The sequence below is a fragment of the Pelophylax lessonae genome (assembly GCF_965119305.1).
Source record: "Pelophylax lessonae genome assembly, chromosome: 10".
In the NCBI taxonomy this organism is placed as follows: Eukaryota; Metazoa; Chordata; class Amphibia; order Anura; family Ranidae; genus Pelophylax; species Pelophylax lessonae.
The window spans coordinates 216,759,376-216,781,527 of NC_138777.1; the positions used below are offsets into that span (position 1 = coordinate 216,759,376).

The following is a 22,152-nucleotide window of genomic DNA, read 5'->3' on the forward strand; positions in this document are numbered from 1 at the left end:
TCCGAACGACATCACATACTTGCCTACTTTTCTCTTTAAATATATGTAATGATTTATATACTAGCATTAAAATGCAGCGTTATCCCTTTAAGAACATGTAAACATATGTGAAATGAATATACCTTATACAGTATACACTCACGTTATATGGACTATATATTTTTTTTTTTTTTTCTCAAATGGAATATTTGATTTAAATGGTTTTCACCCTCTGAGTATAGTATAGTTGGTGGTGCAGCTCTGTTTTTTTTGTTGAATATGTGAAATGAAAGTCTCTCAAAATGTGGAATCCCAAAGAGTGGATGCAGTTAATCCCAGAAAATAGGCATAGAGTGGTCACTGTATAATGAGAGAGTAAACAGCAGAATCCTCCACCAACACTCCAGTCATGCAACCTCGTACCAGAGAAATTTGGCTACCTCTAAACAGCGCAACTAATAACACAGCGCAACATTTATATTCCTTTTAAAGTGATATTATAGCTCAGTGAAACAGCTCAAGGCAAGATTGAGCGAAACTCTCCAAAGGCACCTCTCCAGGATCCAACACTCTTAATTACACTCTCAATCTCCAGTGATGCGTTTCATCACTGGAAGACTTCATCAGGGGCATCCCAGTGACATCATTGCGCACCAACACGGACCACAGCCATCTTTATGCTTGGTTACCCCTGTTATTTGTAAATGCTTCATACACAGTTTGTCTAAGTAAGTGCAATACTTTATTAAACCTAATTGGATTTTAAACCTTACGACACCATGAGGAGGCTCTCTGTTCTTTTCTGATATGTATGATATCCTGGAGAGCACTGTGAGCGCAATTATAGTGTTGGATCCTGGAGTGGTGTCTTTTGGAGAGTTTAGCTTAATCTTGCCTGGAGCTATTTCACTGAGCTATAATATCACTTTAAAAGGAATATAAATGTTGCGCTGTGTTATTAAATTAAGCCTCTGTTCAAATTGGTGCGATTTGTCATGCAATTTGACAAGTCAAATCGCATTACATGTCACGCCTTATTGTTGGCAATGGAGCTATTCAAATCGGTGCAACGCTGACTTTGCGGTGCCACTCCGGTTTGAAAAAGTCGTTCCTGCACTACGCGACTTGAAGAAAATTCAGGGGTGACACCACTATTCCAAAGTGACGCAAAAAATATAAAATACCAATTAATAAATCAATAAACATAGATCCTGATGGAAATCCACCACCTATATATAAATGTCCAAATGAAACAAAAATCGAAACTCCCACAGCTGCACTCACAAGAAACACATAATAGTTATCTGTAGGAGGGTTCCACCACCATTGCAAATCTTTGTCATATGTTTCCACTTGTGAATGACTATAAGCAGCTTTGTGAATTTAACACCACCACCTATTGCAGCATTTTAAAACCCCATATTATAGTTGGTCTTATATCAGCATGTTATCAGTAATCATCTATCCACAGCCTTGGAATACCACAGCAACAGGTTGTCATTTGATACCATTGAATGGCCTCCAAGCTCGTCTGGCCTAAATCCAATCGAACACCTCTGAGACATTATGTGTTGGTCAATTCTGACATTGCCAGGTTGCACCTCAGTCTGTTCAGGAACTCAGTGATGCCCTGGTGCAGATCTGGGAGGAAATACCCCAGGACACCATCCGTCATCTCATTAGGAGCATGCCCCGACGTTATCAGACATGCATACAAGCACGTGGGGGCCATACAAACTACTGGGTATCATTTTGAGTTGCTGCAATTAAATTTCAGCAAAATAAACTAGCCTGCTGCATCATTTTTTACTTTGATTTTCGGGGTGTCTTTGAAATCAGCCCTCTGTAGGGTGATAATTTTAATTTCTGTCAAACGATGTGGCATCCTTTTGTTCCTAACGCATTACCCAGTCCAAACCAGTATAGATCCTAACACATTACCCAGTCCAAACCAGTATAGATCCTAACACATTACCCAGTCCAAACTAGTATAGATCCTAACACATTACCCAGTCCATACCAGTATAGATCCTAACACATTACCCAGTCCATACCAGTATAGATCCTAACACATTCCCCAGTCCATACCAGTATAGATCCTAACACATTCCCCAGTCCATACCAGTATAGATCCTAACACATTACCCAGTCCAAACCAGTATAGATCCTAACACATTCCCCAGTCCAAACCAGTATAGATCCTAACCCATTACCCAGTCCATACCAGTATAGATCCTAACACATTACCCAGTCCATACCAGTATAGATCCTAACCCATTACCCAGTCCATACCAGTATAGATCCTAACACATTACCCAGTCCATACCAGTACAGATCCTAACACATTACCCAGTCCATATCAGCATCGATATCCAGCATAATATTTCTCCCCATTGAGACACTGATGTGTTTTCAAAGTGTTTGTTTTCATTTTTTTGAGCAGTGTATAACTTGAACAACAAATATTTCATATGTTGCAGCTTACAAGTCATTCGATGTGGAGGCTGCATTTGTATTTTTTTTTTTTTTTTCAGCCATTTTTTATTTACACCTGGTGATCCCGCCAGTTGCACACTTCCTGTGCTAGGGTGACAATGCTTGCTCACTGTCCTGTATCTATGGAGGAGCAGCATTGTCTGCTTGGGATAGGGAATGATTTGGGAATACAAAACGCCTCCCCTTCTTGGTAACATAAGGGAAAATGTTCTGTAGTAGTAACACACCTGTTAATAACATTGCTTGAGATCTCATTGCAGAGTGCACAGGACACAGGAAAGTAATTATAGTACAGATAGAAAAAAAATGCTTTGCATGGTATATCTAAAGAGGAACTGAACTCTGGAAGCTTTTCCCCCCCAAAAAAGCAGGCAGAGCACTAGTCACCAGTATTACCAGTGGTCTTCCTTCAGCTCATCTTTCCATATTGCCGGCTTACCATGTCTTCTCTTGCACTGTGTTTCTATGTGGACGTAGGGTTTTGCCTACTCATGTCAGAACCTCCAGCAAGGAGAGCAGAGAGCAACATAGTAGTGACATCACCAAGTCTCCTCAGATTAGCAATCAGAGGCAGCAGTGTCTTGGATCTCACACTGCAGATATACAGCTATAAGTCTGTAGGCACAGGAGTGCCTAGGCACCCTTTCATATCAGGAAGTGTGTTGCTATTTTTCATGAGGAATTTCAGACGTGGTAAATTTTACAGTGTACTGCTTAGGCACAATTAACATTTGTAGATGTTCTATAATCACTTTCTGTGGTCTACTTTAATAGACCAAAAGGGAGCAAATAAAAGTTCATTGTTTTTGAGTTTCCAAAAACTTTAAAGCCTAACTCTAGGCACAACAAAAAGGTAAATGCTTGTGAAGGGGTTAAGACGAGAGGCTGCATAACTTACCTGACTCCCCGCTACAACAGGCTCCAGTGTTCTCTTCTCCCCAAACTTCTGGACTCTGTTGGTCCCACTATATTATCAAGTACAATGCACGGCTATTGGCCCTGCATTGTATGTGGAGGGGTAGTATGAAGAGGCTGTGTGGGTACCAGATGAGCAGATTGAGGGAGCCTGCTAAAGTGAGGAGAGGGTAAAAAATACAGCCTCTTCCACAACCTCCTAGGCTTTACAAACCTCTAACTCTTGCAGTATGGTGGGCCCTATTGCAACTTTTTTTTTGTGCCCAAAGTTAGGCTTTAAGACATCTGATAGGCTCCCAAAAATGTATTCGGTAGTACTGCTGTAAAATGCAGAAATTCAACAGTTGGATAACAAGGCAGGGTTTTTGCAAGGAGGGATGAGGTATAAACTTGGGTAGAAGATGATCTATCCGCTACAGCCTGGACATGGGATCCAGGGGGCTTTGTAGAGCTACAAGGATCAATCTGAAAACGAATGCAGGTACTTACAGGCACCACCAGGTCCTTACACGTCAGCACTGTGGTTACTTCGGGTCCATAGAATAGAGGTATTCCTGAATAAATGTACAATTGTCAGACTGATATGAGAAGAAATCATATACTGGTGTAACTCCTGTGCCCATCTTTTTAGTGCCCTTTCCTAAAGTATAAACAGAACCGATGAACCTTCATTTTTGTTTTATGCAGAAACCAGAGTTGGACCTGTTGCAGAGTCTCCAATACCTGGGCCAGTTCCAGCAACCAGGAGATTTCAAGTGACCGAAGTGGCCAGATCAGGTAGCTTGTTTTTCTTGGGCCTTGTTCACGTAGACTTTACCTAGTATAACCTCATTGTGCACAATCAGCTTTTACAATGCATTTGGAGCTAAAAATTGCTTTAAAAAGCTGCCTGGAGCATTCTAAAAGCTTTCCAGTTTGGGGAATTTAAAGCTGGACTTTACATACAAGGAACATACATTCCACATTAATAATTATGCTACCAAAATTAGTGTTTGTGGTAAATTACCTCCAGCATTGTTTTTGTTTCTCCTGGCTGGAGGCTGCAATTTTGCTGAAGCCCAAAGTCCCTGAACAGCAGTAAATCATTAAGTGGAACTAAACCCATCAATTTTTAAAGCTTTAAATAAACATTTCTGAAATGCTGCAATTGCTAACGGTTACATTTTCTTGTGTTCTTAACCAAACCGTTAAACCATTAAATGTCTGGTGTCATAACTGATCACAAGTGCAGCACCATGGCAGTTGCATATCAAACAGGAGCCGTTTCCTTGGCTGTAAAGGATAGAAGGGTTTACTTCCACTTTAAGGTTGTCAGCAGATCTTCCTCTACAAACTTGGCAGTGCCTAAAAATGCCTAGAAATGGAGAGCAACTTAGCATGTTATACTTACTGCTCTGTGCAGTTGGTTTTGCACAGGACAGCCTGGATCCTGGAGCCTTCTTGGGTCCCTTTTGGCTCCTCCTAGCCCCTCCCTCCTATCAAGTGCTCCTACAGCAAACAGCTTGCTATGGGGGCACCCGAGCCGAACTGCAGCTCCTCCTCTCTACCTCCTAATAGGCTAACTGATTTGGACAGCGCAGCAGTTGTGTCAGCCAATCAGGAGGGAGAGTCCCGGACCGAAAAGGGACTCGTGGACAGAGATGGGGCTCAGGTAGGCATTGGGGGGTGCTGTGGAGGCTGCTACACACAGAAGGCTTTTTATCTTAATGCAAAGAATGCATTAAGATAAAAAAAACCTTCTGACTTTACAACTTCATTAAAATGTTTAGAAGAGATAATAAAGTCTTATTATAAGCTTACTTGTAGAGCAAAGTGAATAAGTAGAGTTAAGTATTGCTTTAGTGCAGACTGTCCCTTTAAACCGCTATCATTAGGTTTTAGCACTATAAGAAATTTGTAGAAGACCTGCAAGCAGCTTGTTTTAAAGCGCTGCAGTCCATGCCAGCCAACAGCCATTCTTCTTGCGACCCCTTGTTGTGACATCACAAAGCTGCTGCAATCTTTTGGAGACTCTGAAGTCCTTGCTGTTGGACAGCCAATAGGAAGTGTCCATGTCACCCGGCGGCAACATGGGAGCTTGAAGGACTGCCCCCCCCCCCCCCCCCATACTGAGCAGTCCAGAGGATAGATTACTCTGTACAAACAAATGGCAACTGTCCTTAATAGCAAGGAGCACATGGGAGGGTGCCACATGTCAAACAAAAACAAAGAAAAATTCCCAGCTCACGTACCAGCCAGCCTGCAACAAACTGAATTGTCCTGTCTAACAGTTAACGTTAAAAACGGGTTAGGTTTGCACACATTTGCAAGCTGCAGAGGCCTCGACAAAGCACCCCAGTATTATCTATAGTCCTAACTCTACAAATTTTGAGAGCTTCCATAGTTGGAGCACATATATAATATTTGATAGATTGAGGGCAGGTTTGCCTGGAGGGAGCCCACTCCTCATAGGCACAGGGGCACATTGTACACTAGGGCTGCGCATCTTTACTGGTCTCACGATTCGATTCGGTTACGATTATCATGTGAATGATTCAGGATGCATCACGATTACTGCCCAATGCCCAGCTCACTGCCCAATGGTTTTCAAAACTTATAATCAAGCAGTCAAAAATTAAAGAATCATTTTTATCTTCATGTGCTCTTAAAGGACACTTCCCTGGACACTGGCCGTGGCCTGCATGCATATAGGAAAGTCTGAACATAGCATAGCGGAGACAGACAACAACACTATTTAGAAGTAAAAGTAAAATAGTATGGTATCAAACTGTAGTAGTACAGTTTACTTCTTCATAAAAAATAAAATAAAATATTAATATAATGTCTAAACCTTTTTTAAAGTACAAATAAAGGCAAAACTTTTATTTTTTGATTTTGGATAGAATGGAGGAGATGTATTAGAACATCTGTCAGTGTTTATTGCTGTCTATGTCCACACTGGAGAGATTCACCCTCTCTATTTGTCCTGTGTTTTTACCATTATCATTGAAAGTAAAAAGAAAAACCCCCCCATTTTGTGTTATTATTGGGATTTCCTCTCACTTTCAGTTTGGGACAGAAAGTTAAGGTAAATTTCCACAATGAGGAAAACATGGCAAAAATAAACCTTACAGGTATAATAATTAAATAACCTTCCCTTGCTCTATCCAAAATGAAAAAAGGAAGTTTTGTCTATAGTTCTACTTTATGCCAAGATAGAGGCCAGCCAGCCAACTAAGCTAACATTCTTGTCAAAATGGTCATCGTAAATTTGTTACTATTAGTTAGTTGACTTGTTGGTGGTAGTATGTACCTGCTGTGTGTGTGTTGTGCACTGCGTAGTAGTACCGCACTGAGGAGGACACTGCTCTCTGGGCTCCGGTGGCTGGCTGGCGGCCGGGACGATAACTGAGAGACGGCACTGGCTGGCTGGCTGCGATTGGGGCGCTTGGGGCTCCAGGTCCTGGCTGGCTGCAAGACACTGGGGACACTCGGGGCTCCAGTGGCTTGGCTGGCTGGCTGCAAGGTGGCAGGCGGGACGCCGATACCACGCGGGGGATGTTCTTTACTGCAGCGCCTCAGGTCAGAGAGAGAAGAGGAAGGGACGGAGGCTTTTTATTCAGCTCCCGCACTAATTCACCAATCAGCTCCCGCGCCGATCGTCACTGCTGTGTTTTTCTCCCAGGAGAGGGAGGGCGTGGCACGGCCGGGTGACGTCATTTCCTAATCGATGCAGAATCGCGAAGGGTCGCTTCGCGATGCATCGATTCGCTGATTAAATTCAGCAGGCCTCCTTGCTGTTAAGGCCAGTTATAGGGTGAGGCAGTTGCCATTTGTTTGTAATGTTAGTTATTTGGTGGTGGGAGGGGGGGGGGCACCTTTGCTGACATTGTGCTATTTGCTGGGTGTTCAGTGAGCCCCTATGCCTTTAGGAGGAGGGAACTACGTTCAGGCATACCTGCCATCAAACTATCAATTACTATATTCAGTATATGCTCTTACTATGGAGGCTCTCCTTTAGAACTGCAGATAATACTGGGGTTCCGTGAAGTGGCTCTGCAGCTTTCGCATGTATTTGCAAATGTGTGCAAAGTGCAAACTAAAACCCTGTATTTGACGTGAACTGTTAGACAGGACAATTTAGTTTGTTGCAGGCTGGATGGTATGTTGAGCTAGGAATTTTTCTCTGTTTTTGTTTGACAGATTACTTGGTACCTAGCGCATCACACAACCACAGATTTGGGTGAGCGTTTAGGGCTATTCAGGTGATTGAGGTGGGCATTATAAACTTTCGTGGGGGTACCCTTGCTAGAGATGAGCTCCTAATTTCCTCTCTTTCTAAAATCATACAGGTTCCACTGGTTTATTGGAGGCTGTAAGTCGCCCTGGTGTATCAGAGGCTGTAAGGCAAGCTGTAATATTGGAGGCTGATAGTAATCCTGGAATATCAGAGGCTGTAGGTCGCCCTGCCATATCGGAGGCTGTAAGCCACCCTGGTGTATCGAAGGCTGTAAGCCGCCATGGTGTTGGTGTATCGGAGGCTGTAGGTGGCCGCTCCCAGGAAGTAAACCGGGAGGAGATCAGGCAGCTGCAAACCACAAACCAGCAGCTAACCCACATGAATCATGAGCTTAATGTTCAGGTGGAGGAAATGAAGGAGCAAATGAAGACCTGGAGACTGAAAATAAAGAATCTAAAGAATGAGAAAAAGGGGCTGGAAGAAGCCTGGAAGAAATCCCAAATTGGAGGTAACTACAGAATTGTATATCTCCTGGTAAATTTTGGTTTTAGCTGCTGATTGATGTTCTATATGCCATAAACAATATCCATTGGGTAGAATTAAAGTGATTGTTTAAGATGAAACCTAAAACAATCTTAGGTCGACTAGAGGTTTAAATAAAAAATAGTAAGGTATGATGTGATTTTTTTTTTTTTTTTTTTGTCAGCTTATGTTCTGCAGATGCTGGGATACCCCAGTCTAGTGCACTTTCTGAAATAAGTACTAAGTTGGAGGTCCTGCTTGCCTGTAGTCACATGAGTAATTGCAATGTTGTCAATGGAAAGACCCCGTCCTTGCCTTATAATGTACCAGACCTGGAGTAAATATTTCTATAGTGGCTGTGCTGAAGTACTACAGGTACCAATGTTGACCGTCACCCTGTGGAGATCCCTTAGGTCCTAGGCCCAGGGTCTACATGAAGCTTCAACTGACCAAATGACGGTTTAGCCTCACCATTTGTTGATAATAAGCCCCACCCTTTGTTATTTAAATGATAGTGCTTGCCCACTGTTTTTTTTCTTTTTTTTTTCTGGCAAACCACAGTTGAATTACATGGTGCTTAGTGCCAGGAGTGATGGAGTTTAATGTTGACCTAAACCAGTTATAGTGCCTGTGGTTTGAAGGAGGAGGAAAAGTGCCTCATCATAGGTGTCAGTGGGAAGAATGCCCCATCAGTGGTGTCAGTGAGAGGAATAGCATCACTTCATTGGTGTCAGTGGGAGGTATAGTGTCTGTTGTTGGTGTCAGTGGGAGGAATAATGCCACACAGTTGGTGTCAGTGGGAGGAATAGTGCCCCATCATTGCTGTCAGTGGGAGGTATAGTGTTATTCATTTGTGTTAGCAGGAGGAACATTGTCCCATCATTGGTGTCGGTGGGAGGAATAGTGCCCCATCATTGGTGTCGGTGGGAGGAATAGTGCCCCATCATTGGTGTCAGTGGGAGGAATAGTGCCCCATCATTGGTGTCAGTGGGAGGAATAGTGCCCCATCATTGGTGTCAGTGGGAGGAATAGTGCCCCATCATTGGTGTCAGTGGGAGGAATAGTGCCCCATCATTGGTGTCAGTGGGAGGAACAGTTTCCCATTGTTGGTGTCAGTGGGAGGAATAGTGCCCCATCATTGCTGTCAGTGTGAGGTATAGTGTTAGTCATTGGTGTCAGTGGAAGGAATAGTGCCCCATCATTGCTGTCAGTGGAAGGAATAGTGCCCCATCATTGCTGTCAGTGGGAGAACTAGTGCCCCACAGTTCGTGTCAGTGGGAGGAATAATGAGTGCCCAAAGGGCCAGATAAAGACAAGCTAAAGGCCACACCTGGCCAGCAGGCTGCCGTTTGGAGTCCACTGACCTAGACCGAAGTGGGGGTGCAATATTCAACTTTCGTCTAGGATCCCATTGGGCTTAACAGGGGTGTGGAGATTGGCTTCAAGACTAACACAAGTACTTGCTGTCACCACCTAGTAATAAAGTGCATTTCTGGGGCCCTGTGGAGAAGAGTGAAACTATTGCTGAAGTATGAGGATTGCTGGGGCTTATGATTTCCATATTAGTTGGCTCATTAAGGGGCACATCTTCCCATTGAGTTTTGAGAAGAAACTTAAATGCAGGTAGGCGACCTTAGATGAAGGATCCCTTCAATAATTCATGCTCAATGTAACACCTTTCCTCACTCACAGCAGATGCAGCAGAACTGATCTCAATTCGGGAACAGGCACAAGAATTGGTAGACGAGAATGATGCTTTAAAGATGACAATCCACCGTCTCAACGTCGAGATGAGCCGCTATCAAACCAAGTATCGTCCCTTAACCAAAGAAGAGGTACTTTTTTGGCTCCAGGTTTTTTTTATTTTTTTTATTTTTAAGGTAAATCTGCAGTATTTTAGTGCTGAGCCTGGAATGGTAAACATGGATTATGTGGGTTGCATGGGGTCCTAATTCATTTTTAAAGTGTTTGCTTATAAACAGAGCTTTGTGATCACAGCCCACACTGATTAGCTCCTGATTGTTTTTGAAGACCTGGAGCTGTAAGTGCAGCCATCACAGGGGAACAAAAGCAAGTGTATACCTGTGACCATTAAGAGACAAAGAGCCAAAAAAATCTTTGGTCATACTTCTCTTTTAAGTAGGTGTGGCCCTTGATAGATTTAAAGTAGTACTATAGGCAAAACTTTTTTTTTTTCCATTTTGGATAGAGCAAAGGAGGGTTATAGCCCATCAGAATTTTTTTCGCCACCTGTGTCCCGTTGCGGAGATTTTCCTTCACTTCCTGTCCCATAGCCAAACAGGAAGTGAGAACTCCCTGCAAATTAATGGAATTCCCTGGGGACCCCCAGGTCACCAGAACTATTATCCCCATTGGAAGATTTCCCCTCTATTCCTATCCCTTTTCTAGGGACAACCCAAAATTTGGAGTTTTCATTTACTTTCACATTCAATGATAATGATAGGACAAATACAGAGTGTGAATCTCCTTAACTGGTTCCCGACTGCCCGCCGCAGTTTTACTGCAGCAGGCTCTCCTGCGCGAGCCGACCCCACTAGGCAGCGGGGGTGCTGATCCACGGCGCCGGGCACCCGCTATCGCTCCCCGCTGAGAGAAGGCGGTCAGCTATTGTAAACACAGCTGACTGTTTTTCTCTCTGAAATGATCACAGAGCGCCTGTGATCTTTCTGTATAGGGTCACAGGTCTCATTTCACAAGTCCATCCCCATACAGTTAGAAAACACTCCCCTAGGCTCACACTTAACCCTTTCACAGCAGAAGCTGATCTGTAGGTGCCAGGCACTCAATATCTTCCAGCACCCACCAATCGTGGGTAAAACACAGAGAACTGAGATAGGCCTATGTACACAAGGCCTATCTCAGTTCTGACAGGGGGGAAGGGATCAATCCTGTGTCTCTGCAAAGCAGGGACTAAAATTGATCTCCTTCCCTTGTGAAAACTGCACACAATGTACACAAAAAACACTGGCTAGGCACACATTTAACTTTTTGATCGTCCTAGATGTTTAACCCCAGTGTATATTTTTAGCACTGATCACTGTATTAGTCACTGGTTTCCGCAAAGTGTCAAAAGTGTCAGTGTCTGATTGTCCGCCGCAGTATCGCAGTCCCTCTATAAGTCGCTGATTGCCGCCATTACTAGTATAAAAATAAATAAAATCCATAAATATATCCCATAGTTTGTAAACCAGTGTTTCTCAAGCTTTTTTCAGTCAAGACACCCTTTAAAATTGTGGAAAATCTTGAGGCACCCTTCAAAACTATGGGCAGTTTTGAGGCACCCCATTCTAAAATGTTAAAACTTTTCTAATAGTTTTACATAATGCAGCAACAGCCACACGTAGGACACCCAACGTTAGAGGTGATTTATTCTTCCAAAGCAAATACACTTTTGCAAACTGGTACTGACTAGTATTCCAATGTTTTTCTTCTCCCTCAGTTTTTCTCCATCACTTAGCTAATGAGACCCAAAGCTGATCGAGAGAGGCAGGGGAGGGTCAAGCAAGGATGATATGCAGGCAACTGACATCCTCCATATCAACTGATGATGTCATTGGCAGCTAGAAGGTTGTAATGGGTGTACAATGAAAACGTGTGGCTTTGTGTATCTAATAGGCAGGTTTCAGCCACCCACCAGCTTGTATACAATTTTTGGGCAAGTTTTGGCAAGACAACCCTGAAGAAACCTCAAGGCACCCTGGTTAAAAATGGCTGGCGTAAACCAATCAATGTATACTTATTGATAGATATGTATGTGTGTGTGTGTGTGTGTGTATATGTATATGTGTATATATAATACATTTTTTTTTTTATTTTATTTTTTTTACCAAAAATTTAGCAGAATACATATTGGCCTAAATTAATAAAGAAATTTAGATGATTTTTTATTTTTTTTTTTTTTAATTTATTGGATGTGTTTTATAGCAGAAAGTTTAAAAAAAAAAAAAAAAAAAAAAAAAAAAAAAAAATATATATATATATATATATATATATATATATATATATATATATATATATATATATATATATATATATATATATATATATATATATATATATATATATAATATCATTTTTTTTTAATTTTCGATCTTTTCTTCGTTTATTGCACAGAAAATAAAAAACACAGGCGTTCAAATACCACCAAAAGAAAGCTCTATGTGTGGGGGTAAAATGACATACATTTTTTATTTTTTTTTTGGGAACAGTGTTGCCAATTGTTAGTGTTACGCAATTGTCAGTTAAAAAAATGCAGTACTGTATCACAAAAAATAGCCTGGTCAGAAAGGCGGGTAAATCTTCCAGAGGTCAAGTGGTTAATGCAACCCCTTAAAGATGAATGTCACTCAATTCAACCAACTGTTAAATTTGCATTTGACTTGCCTATGCCGAGCTTGTGCTAAGCCCCACCCCTGCCTTTAGAAGAGTTTTTTTTTTTTTTTTTTTTTTCCAAGTGTGATAGGTAAATTGTAGGGTCATGACAAAGCTGCAAGTTGGTCATAATTGCATGCCCTGTGCAAAGCATGTGCTTGGGATCCATCACCCTCTCCCTCCAGACAGTGAGACTGACCAGAGGGTTATCAAAGCTACTTTTAGGGTATGCACATCTCTCCCAGTAAGGAGTAAGTATCTCCAATGGTTTGAGAGGCTGGATTCATCCTTCTTTTTATGGATAGTGTAGGACCCACTGATAATGGGGTACTTTGACGTAGTGGTGGGCTTGAGCACGATCTAGCCATATGGTGGGACCAAATCCCCATTTTTATTTATTGATTGCTTTTTTATTTGATAGTCATTTCTTTTGCATGTGTGCGCTATTCTCTGTAAATATACTTTTAGGGTTAGGAAATATTTATTTGCCCGGACAGATTCTCTTTTAAATATTACAAAAATGTAATATTGCAGCTTGCCAGTCTTTTAGAGGTGGCGGCTGGATTTGTTTGTTCCCCCCTACTGATCCTGTCCCAGGGTGCTCTCCTGATTTGAACTACAAACACCTCCCCTCTCCTAATTGTGATATACAGAAGGTATTTTGTAGCTCACTAAAGAGAGCTGTGCATGCTAACAAGTAACAACGTCTGCGATTTCAGTTAAGTGCACAGGACGTTGCAAGTACAGTAGAATTCTGGTGGGATCAAACTAGAATTTTTCTGTACTTGCAGAAAATGGACTTGGCTGGATAAAAGAAAACAAATGCAGCCACCACATGGATTGGTAAGGTGCAAAACATTGCATTTTTGTTCTTGATTTTAGATACATCCGTACTGAATTGTTAGGACCAATTAATAACCCTCTTTGTAAATACTGCACCCTCTTTTATTATACATGATATGGTAGAAATCTTACATTTCTCTGCTTAATGAAATGGTTGTTTCAGCTGTAGCTGTGACTTCCAATCCAGAAGTAACTGTACTGGAAGAAAACCATTTTCTGCCCCAATAACTTCCGCGCCGGCTGGAGTCGTCTGCCTGTGTCAGCCAAGTGTTTGAGATCACATAGCTTTAGCTGAGCGTGTCTGTGAAATGACATTTGAATAGTGGTATTGGAGGAGAGAGAGTTGACTCTCCCCTGACTTTCCATGGTCCTGCGCTCATGTTGCTTTCTTTCTCTAGGTAATTTGTGTTGCGGTCTTTGGTGATAAATAATGCAGATTGTGTCTGTGGGTAATGTGATCTCCTATTTACAGTAACAAGGGAGAGCCAGCGGGTGAGAACCACAGTTCATTTAAAAAAAAAAAAAACTTGTTAAAATAAAAGTTTGCTATAATTGCTAATGGCACTATTATGATCTTTTAAAGCCTAACTACAGCCCACTAGAGGTCAGCAGGGGAACTGAGTTGCTGAGTCACTGCTAGGAGGAAACAGCAGAGGTAGCCAAGCTGCAGAACTACTGGTGAGAGAACAGCAGGGGGAGCTGAGCTGTTTGGTCAATGTTTAGAGGAGAGAGCAGAGGGAGATGAATTGTGGAGTCCCTGCTTGAAGAGAGATGCAAGGAGAGCTGAGCTTCTGAGTTACAGCTGAGAGGGAGGGGGCACAAGGAGAGCTGAGCTTCCAAGTTACTGCCGAGAGGGAAGAATAGGGAGAGCTGAGCTGCAGAGGCACTACTAGGAGGGGGGAGCTGAGCTGCTAAATTACTGCTGAGAGGGAGGATAAGAGGAAGCTGTGCTGCTGAGTTACTGCTGAGAGGAAGGATTAGGGAAAGCTGGGCTGCAGAGTTACTGCTGAGAGGGAGGATCAGGGAGAACTGAGCCGCTGGGTCACTCTAGTAGGTGGAGCTGAGCTGCCATTTCACTTCTGGCAGTTGGGAGCAGAGTAAGCTGAGCTGCTTAATTATTGCTGAGAGGGAGGAGCAGGGGAAGCTGCGGTGCTGAGAGGGAGGAGCAGGGGAAGCTGCGGTGCTGAGGGAGGAGCAGGGGAAGCTGCGGTGCTGAGAGGGAGGAGCAGGGGAAGCTGCGGTGCTGAGAGGGAGGAGCAGGGGAAGCTGCGGTGCTGAGAGGGAGGAGCAGGGGAAGCTGCGGTGCTGAGAGGGAGGAGCAGGGGAAGCTGTGCTGTTGAGAGGGAGGAGCAGGGGAAACTGTGGTTCTGAGAGGGAGGAGCAGGGGAAGCTGCTCTGCTGAGAGGGAGGAGCAGGGGAAGCTGCGCTGCTGCGAGGGAGGAGCATGGGGAGCAGCGCTGCTGCGAGGGAGGAGCATGGGGAGCTGCGCTGCTGCGAGGGAGGAGCAGGGGGAGCTGGGCTGTTGAGAGAACAGCATTTTCTGCGCTTAATAAAATTGATATTTCTATACTTTTAGCAGATTTCATTCGCATTTGTATCTCAATAAGAAAATTGGATCAGGGAGAGCTGGGCTGCTGAGTTACTGCTGAGAGGGAGGATCAGGGAGAGCTGAGCCGCTGGGTCACTCTAGTAGGTGGAGCTGAGCTGCCATTTCACTTCTGACAGTTGGGAGCAGAGTAAGCTGAGCTGCTTAATTATTGCTTAGAGGGAGGAGCAGGGGAAGCTGCGGTGCTGAGAGGGAGGAGCAGGGGAAACTGCGGTGCTGAGAGGGAGGAGCAGGGGAAGCTGCGGTGCTGAGAGGGAGGAGCAGGGGAAGCTGCGGTGCTGAGAGGGAGGAGCAGGGGAAGCTGCGGTGCTGAGAGGGAGGAGCAGGGGAAGCTGCGGTGCTGAGAGGGAGGAGCAGGGGAAGCTGCGGTGCTGAGAGGGAGGAGCAGGGGAAGCTGCGGTGCTGAGAGGGAGGAGCAGGGGAAGCTGCGCTGCTGAGAGGGAGGAGCAGGGGAAGCTACGCTGCTGAGAGGGAGGAGCAGGGGAAGCTGCGCTGCTGAGAGGGAGGAGCAGGGGAAGCTGCGCTGCTGAGAGGTTAGGAGCATGGGGAGCTGCGCTGCTGAGAGGTAGGAGCATGGGGAGCTGCGCTGCTGCGAGGGAGGAGCATGGGGAGCTGCGCTGCTGCGAGGGAGGAGCATGGGGAGCTGCGCTGCTGCGAGGGAGGAGCAGGGGAAGCTGGGCTGTTGAGAGAACAGCATTTTCTGCGCTTAATAAAATTGATATTTCTATACTTTAGCAGATTTCATTCGCATTTGTATCTCAATAAGAAAATTGTTAACTCTGTAGATTCTACTAAATGTAGGGTCCTGTGTTTGTTTGTTTTTTTTGTTTTTTTTTTTTAATAAAGATTTTTTATTGCTATTGGTAAACAAGGCACATTGAACAAAGGGTAGTATACCGTTCCAGGTGTCGGTCCTTAAGTTACAGCTTCCTCACACAAGACAAGGGTGCTAGTTCTGCTTTCATAAACTCTGTGAATGGAAAAATCTGGACGACCGCACTCCAGTGCAATCACCTTTTATTAGATTTAAAAGCAGTCCATAGAGCAGTGATGGCAAACCTTGGCACCCCAGATGTTTTGGAACTACATTTCCCATGATGCTCATGCACTCTGCAGTGTAGTTGAGCATCATGGGAAATGTAGTTCCAAAACATCTGGGGTGTCAAGGTTCGCCATCACTGCCATAGAGTATACAACAGCAGCTGACGTGTTTCACACCCTTACTGTTGCCTAATCATAGCTGAAAAGACCACAAGCTTAGATCCCAGATATAAATATGTAAGTTAATATAATGACTAAACAATTAATAAATCGTACCATCTTATCCGTGATCATGTGTGGCCAATAAAGCACATACACAGGTGATGAAACAGTCAAGGAAATAAGATTAACCAATTGGCGGGTATGAAAGTTTAAACAGCTCTTTAGCTTAAATCACCCCCTGTACAGCTTCACTCAAGTAAAATTAAAAGATACAGAATAAAAAAATCAAAAACATCGATGTTAACCCCTTCATGGCGACGGAACGCAAATATTTGGCCTCAGCATCAGGGGGTTGTACTGGGGTGATGCCTGCTGTTAGAGGCATCACCCCGGTGCCCTTGTTTTGAGCCAATGTTCGGCTTTCTTGAAATAATTTACAGATGTGGGTGTAATAACTGTCTTACTGGGAGACCCAAGCGGCCAGCCGGCACGCCCACTGGCTGGCTGATGGCCCGAACAAAGCTGGATTAGAACAAAGCCGATGTAGAAACCCGGAAGCGATGTCATGACATCACTTCCGGGTACTGAAGCCTTAAAGACGCCAGATTTTTAAAAAATTACAGTTTCTCTTTCGTTCATTGTTGGACACAGCTCCTTAGGATTCTTGGCCAGTGGTTTTATAGAGGAGCCTCTGGGCTGCGATTTCGGCTTTGCAATTTCGGCTTTGGGGACCCCTTCCTGTCCCCTGGTGCTGACTCTTGGGTCTCTTTTTTTCCCTGGACACCACACGTGGAGTTCAGTTTATCTGGTGCTGCCGTTGCCTCTCTGGTGGGCTGGTGAGTCTGGTGGGGTCCTCTCTCTCTCTGCTACAAGATTGTGGGGTGCTCTGTTGCATGCACCCGGGTGGTGTTACCAGCGCCGTGGGGGTGTCCCTTAGCAGTGTTTGACACACTTTGTGGGGATCTCCCTATTTACTTATGGAGTCTTTTGAGCACGTTTCCCCACCTGACCTCCTCTCAGAGGCGGCGGGGCCCTCCAGGTCCCAACTATCCATTGATGCACTGACGGCGGTCTTGGAATCTTTTGTGTCCCAGGTGGAGGTGGCTTTTAGGTGACAGGCTAGCAAAAAGTGCCCCCCGCCTTCCCCTGCCTCATCTGTCTCCTCAGTTCCTGAATCTGATTCGGTCGCCAAGGACGTGGTCCCCCCCCCCCCCCCCCCCCCCGTGGGGTCTGCGGCCACATGCCCTGACTTTTCGGGTAGTGAGGACGATTCCTCCACTCCTGTAGCTGGGCACGAAAAGGCACTGGTGGATGCACTGATTGTGTCTGTGCCTGAAGCTTTAAAAAATCCCGTTTGCAGGATCGATGGCCTTTGAGGATCCGGCTGACAGAAAAGCAGAAGCTGTGGCCTGCAATATGTTCACTGTTGCGGGTTTGGTGCTGAGGTCGGTCTTCATAATTGCTCTGGTGTCCCAAACTCTGACCTAGTGGGCAAAACATTTACACCGTGACCTGGAGGGTGAGCAGCTCCCCCCCTGCCTTTGCTGAGCTGGCAGACCAGTTGGTCCAAGAACTACAGTTTATCTGTGATGCCTCTTTGGATGCGGCTCCCCTGATTTCTAGACTGTCTGTCTGTTTCGGCAGTGGTACTTAGACGCGTATTGTGGCTTAAGTGTTGGTCTGCGGAACAGACCTCTATAAAGGCCTTAACTGATCTACCTTTTCAGGGAGATCACCTGTTTGGGGCTACCTTGGATGACCTCATTAGGAGTCTCACAGGGGGGAAGAGTACTTTTCTTCTACAGGCCAGTAAGGGTAAGAAGACGTGGCCCTCGGCTCACATGAAGTTTTTTCGTCCCTCAGGATCCACTGACAAGTGTTCAAAACATGTCAAGTCCTTGGTCTGGCAAGGCGGATTCTCCAGACCCGTGGACAAGGCTCCTTCAGCATGAAGGTGCGCCCTCATCTGTCCCTGGGGGAATGTAGTGATACGGTCTGGCTACAAGATCGAGTTTCGTTCTTACCCTCTGGAAAGGTTCTTTCCTTCCAATGTGCACCTGTCCCCAGGCCAATTGCAAGCTTTCTTTGGGGAGGTGCAAGACCTGCTCCTTCAGAGTGGGATTTTCCCTGTTCCGACCTCGGAACGGTTTCAGGGTTTTTATTCAAACCTGTTCACGGTCCAAAAGAAAGAGTGCAAGGTGCTTCCAATTCTGAATCTCAAGGCTCTGAACTGCTTTGTGCGAGTACAGAAGTTTAGAATAGAGTCCGTTTGCATGATAGTGGCATCCCTCCATCAGGGGGATTTTCTTGCCTCTATCGACATCAAGGATGCTTACTTGCACATTCCAATCTGTGCCTGTCACCAGTGATTCCTCCGCTTTGCTGTAAGAGAAGAGCATTATCAGTTTGTGGTGTAAGCCTTTGGTTTCGCCTCCTCCTCGGGTCGTTACAAAAGTGTTGGCCCCGGTTCTGGCATTGCTGCGTCAGCAGGGATCGCAGTACTGGGCTACCTGGACGACCTCCTCCTGTGAGTGGTGTCCTCTGCTGCTCTGGTGGAGATCACTATACAGACACTGAGGGAGTTCGGCTGACTTCTGAATTACCAGAAGTCTGCTCTGATCCCTCAATAAAATTGGATTATCTGGGTCTGACTCCAAGCTATCAGGCTGTGCCTGGATCACTGGACAGATTGTCTTCAGGGGTTTCCAGTGTGGATTCAGTTGGACAATGCCATGGCCGTGGCTTATGTCAATCACCAGGGTGGAACAAGAAGTGTGTTGGCAGCTCTGGAAGTAGCCTGCTACGGTGGGCAGAACGTTTTGTTCCAGCCCTCTTTGCCATACACATTCCAGGGGTGCAAAATTGTGGCACATTCACGGGATCCTCTGGCGGTCCTGTGGGACCAGCATCGTCTGATCTACGCTTTTCTTCCTCTAAGGCTTTTGCCGAGGTTATTCTAGTGGCCCCCGGACTGGCCTTGACGATCTTGGTATGCTGACCTGGTGCATCTGGTCGCCAACGTCACTTGGCCTCTCGGGGAGGATCTGTTGTCCCAAGTGCAAAACCACTGTCCTTTACAGTTGACGGCTTGGCTTTTGAAAGCCAGCTGCTGAAGGATAGAGGTTTGCCTGAGTCAGTGATTCTGACACTGCTGAAAGCTAGGAAATCTACCTCCAGGAAGATCTACCATCGTCCATTGAAAACGTACATTTTGTGATGTGAGTCGCTTGGTGTTCACCCTCGCTCTTTCTCGGTGGTTTGGGTCTTGATCTTCCTTCAAAGGGGGATTGAGCAGAAATTGGCCTTGAGTACCATCAAGGGCCAGGTGTCGGCCTTGGCGATCTTCTTTCAATGACCCCTGGCCACACACTCTCTGGTGCGTACCTTTTACTCAAGGGGTTCAACATCTGACGCCAACGATGCGTCTCCTCTACCACCTTGGGATCTGAACTTGGTGCTTTCAGTCCTCCAGAAGCCATCCTTTGAAAATATTCGAAAAATTCCCCTGCTTACACTGTCCCAGAAGAAGGCCTTTCTGGTGGCGATCACCTCTGCTCGCAATTGGCGGCGTTGTCTTGTCGCACCCCATACTTGGTGGTCCACAAAGATACGGTGGTTCCTTGCCCCTGTCTGTCGTTTCTTCTAAAAGTGGTCTCTAATTTCCATTTGAATTAAGAAATTGTGTTGCCTTCCCTGTGTCCAGGGCCAAAACATTCTAAGGAAATTGCGTTGCAGGTCAGGTGCCTCGAGCGCTTAGTGCATCCGCTTAGGCTTTCTGTCATCAGGCGTCAGTGACGCAGGTTTTCAAGGTGGCCACTTGGTCGTCGGTGCACACTTTCACAAAAGGCTATAAAGTGGATGTGTTGGCATCTGCGGATGCTTCTTTTGGCCGCAAGGTTTTGCAGGCTCCCATTTAGAGGATCTGTTCCCTCTTTGGTGGAGTACTGTTCAGGTGGGCTCCAGTTGTTGTTCTTTTGTTGAGCACCTGTTGCCTGGTTGACTACGGTTGAGCTTGGGAATTTTTTTTGCGGCACCACCCCTCATGTTTGACACTGCTTTGGGACATCCCACTGGTCAAGAATCTTAAGGAGCTGTGTCCATCAATGAACGAAAGAGAAATGGAACTTACGGTAAGTCAAAAAATCCCATTATTCAAAACAGCCAAACTTGGCGTTTTTTAATGCTTTTAAGTGGTTTCTTTCAGACCCCCAGATCCCTCCATAAAGAGTACCCATCACTGCCTATTACTGTCATAAGGGATGTTTACATTCCTTGTGACAGTAATAAAATTGAGAACAGTGTAAAAATAAAGAAATTAAAATAAATAAGACCAAAAAATAAATAAAATTGAAAGCGCCCCGTCCCTTTGTGCTCACGCGCAGAAGCGAATGCATATGTAAGTCGTGCCCGCATATATAAATGGTGTCCAAACCACATATGTGAGGCATCAACGCGATCATTAGAGTGAGTGCAATAATTCTAGCACAAGACCTCCTCTATTACTCCTAACAGGTAACGGTTAAAAATGTTTAAATCGTCGCCTATGTACTGTAGTACTTTCAAGCACTGTAGTTAGTCACCATTCCACGAGTGTGGGCAATATTAAAGCATGACATGTTAGGTATCTATTTACTCGGCGAAATATCATCATTCACATTATACAAATAAATTGGGCTAACTTTACATTTTTTTTTTTTTTTTTTTAAATCCATGAAAATTTATTTCACTGCGCAAAATTCGTGTGACCTAAAATATTGCAATTATCACCACTTTATTCTCTAGGGTCTCTGCTTAAAAAAAAAAAAAAAAAATAAATAAATAAATAAATAAATAAATATATATATATATATATATATATATATATATATATATATATAATGTGTGTGTGTGTGTGTGTATATATGTTTATATGTTTGGGGGTTCTAAGTAATTTTCTAGCAAAAAATACTGATTTTTACCTGTAATCAACAAATGTCAGAAAAACACTTAGACATGAAGGGGTAAAACAAACATAGAAAATCTCATGTGTACAAAGCATATTAAACATAAAAACCCAAATAACCAAAATGTGTTCATAAGTGTGTGTTATATATATATATATATATATATATATATATATATATATATATATATATATATATATATATTTACTGCTCCAAAAAATTCACGTCAAAAGACACAATGCATGCCTCAAATCCTAAAATGAAGGAGGGGTTGGAGGAAAAAACTTGCCTTCAAAACTGGGCATTCAGACAACAAAAAATACCAGAAAGGCTCAGTACAGGAGATATACAAGAATCATAACGAAGGAAGACAAAACCACATGCATGTATTGGAAATTACTAATACAGCCTAAGGACAGAATGTGTGTGACAACCTATGAAGATTACTGCAAACATCTACGATATTCAAGGGATTATACTATAACCCATATTGATACGTAATATATCATCATTATGGGTTGTAGTATAATCCCTTGAATATCATATATTTGCAGTGCCCATAAGACATGTAAATCATAAGTATGGTATGATGACATGTAATCGCTTATAATAGTGGGAGACATCCCACTCAGAATTCAGGTCTGCTGGCTTCTTAGTATTAAGGCTAAAAATCTAAAATGCCTCTTTTTTTACATAGCCTCTAATCAGTGGCAAAACCTTTTCCAGCCCTTGAATCACCAGACTAGAGACATCTTTGTTGTGATGTTCGTTCGTTGGATGTGACAAGACTCACAGGTGATGACATAGACCAAATGCTTGGTGTTACAGTTAATAAAAGATGAGATCTTAAACCTCTTACCAGTTGTGGCTAAATTGCCTGTATCCCCTCTTTTAATGTTGGTACAATACGAACATCCAATTAAACCACATCTGAACGTGCCCTTAAATTGTAACCAGTGTGGACAAAATCTGGTGCTAGTATATAGGCTGGGAGATAAGAATGTAACCAAGGTGGGGGCTCTGCGGGAAACTGT

General features: G+C 44.1%; 1 protein-coding gene across 1 annotated transcript in view; it reads left to right on the forward strand.

Annotated features, from left to right (window-relative positions):
• The window catches only part of CEP89 (centrosomal protein 89), a 154,132-nt gene that overhangs the window by 24,444 nt on the left and 107,536 nt on the right, over positions 1-22,152 (forward strand). Inside the window, exons 6-8 of the mRNA XM_082270407.1 lie at positions 4,078-4,167; positions 7,722-8,117; positions 9,824-9,966. Coding sequence (XP_082126533.1) covers positions 4,078-4,167; positions 7,722-8,117; positions 9,824-9,966 — 629 coding nt within the window. The remainder of the gene's footprint in view (positions 1-4,077; positions 4,168-7,721; positions 8,118-9,823; positions 9,967-22,152) is intronic.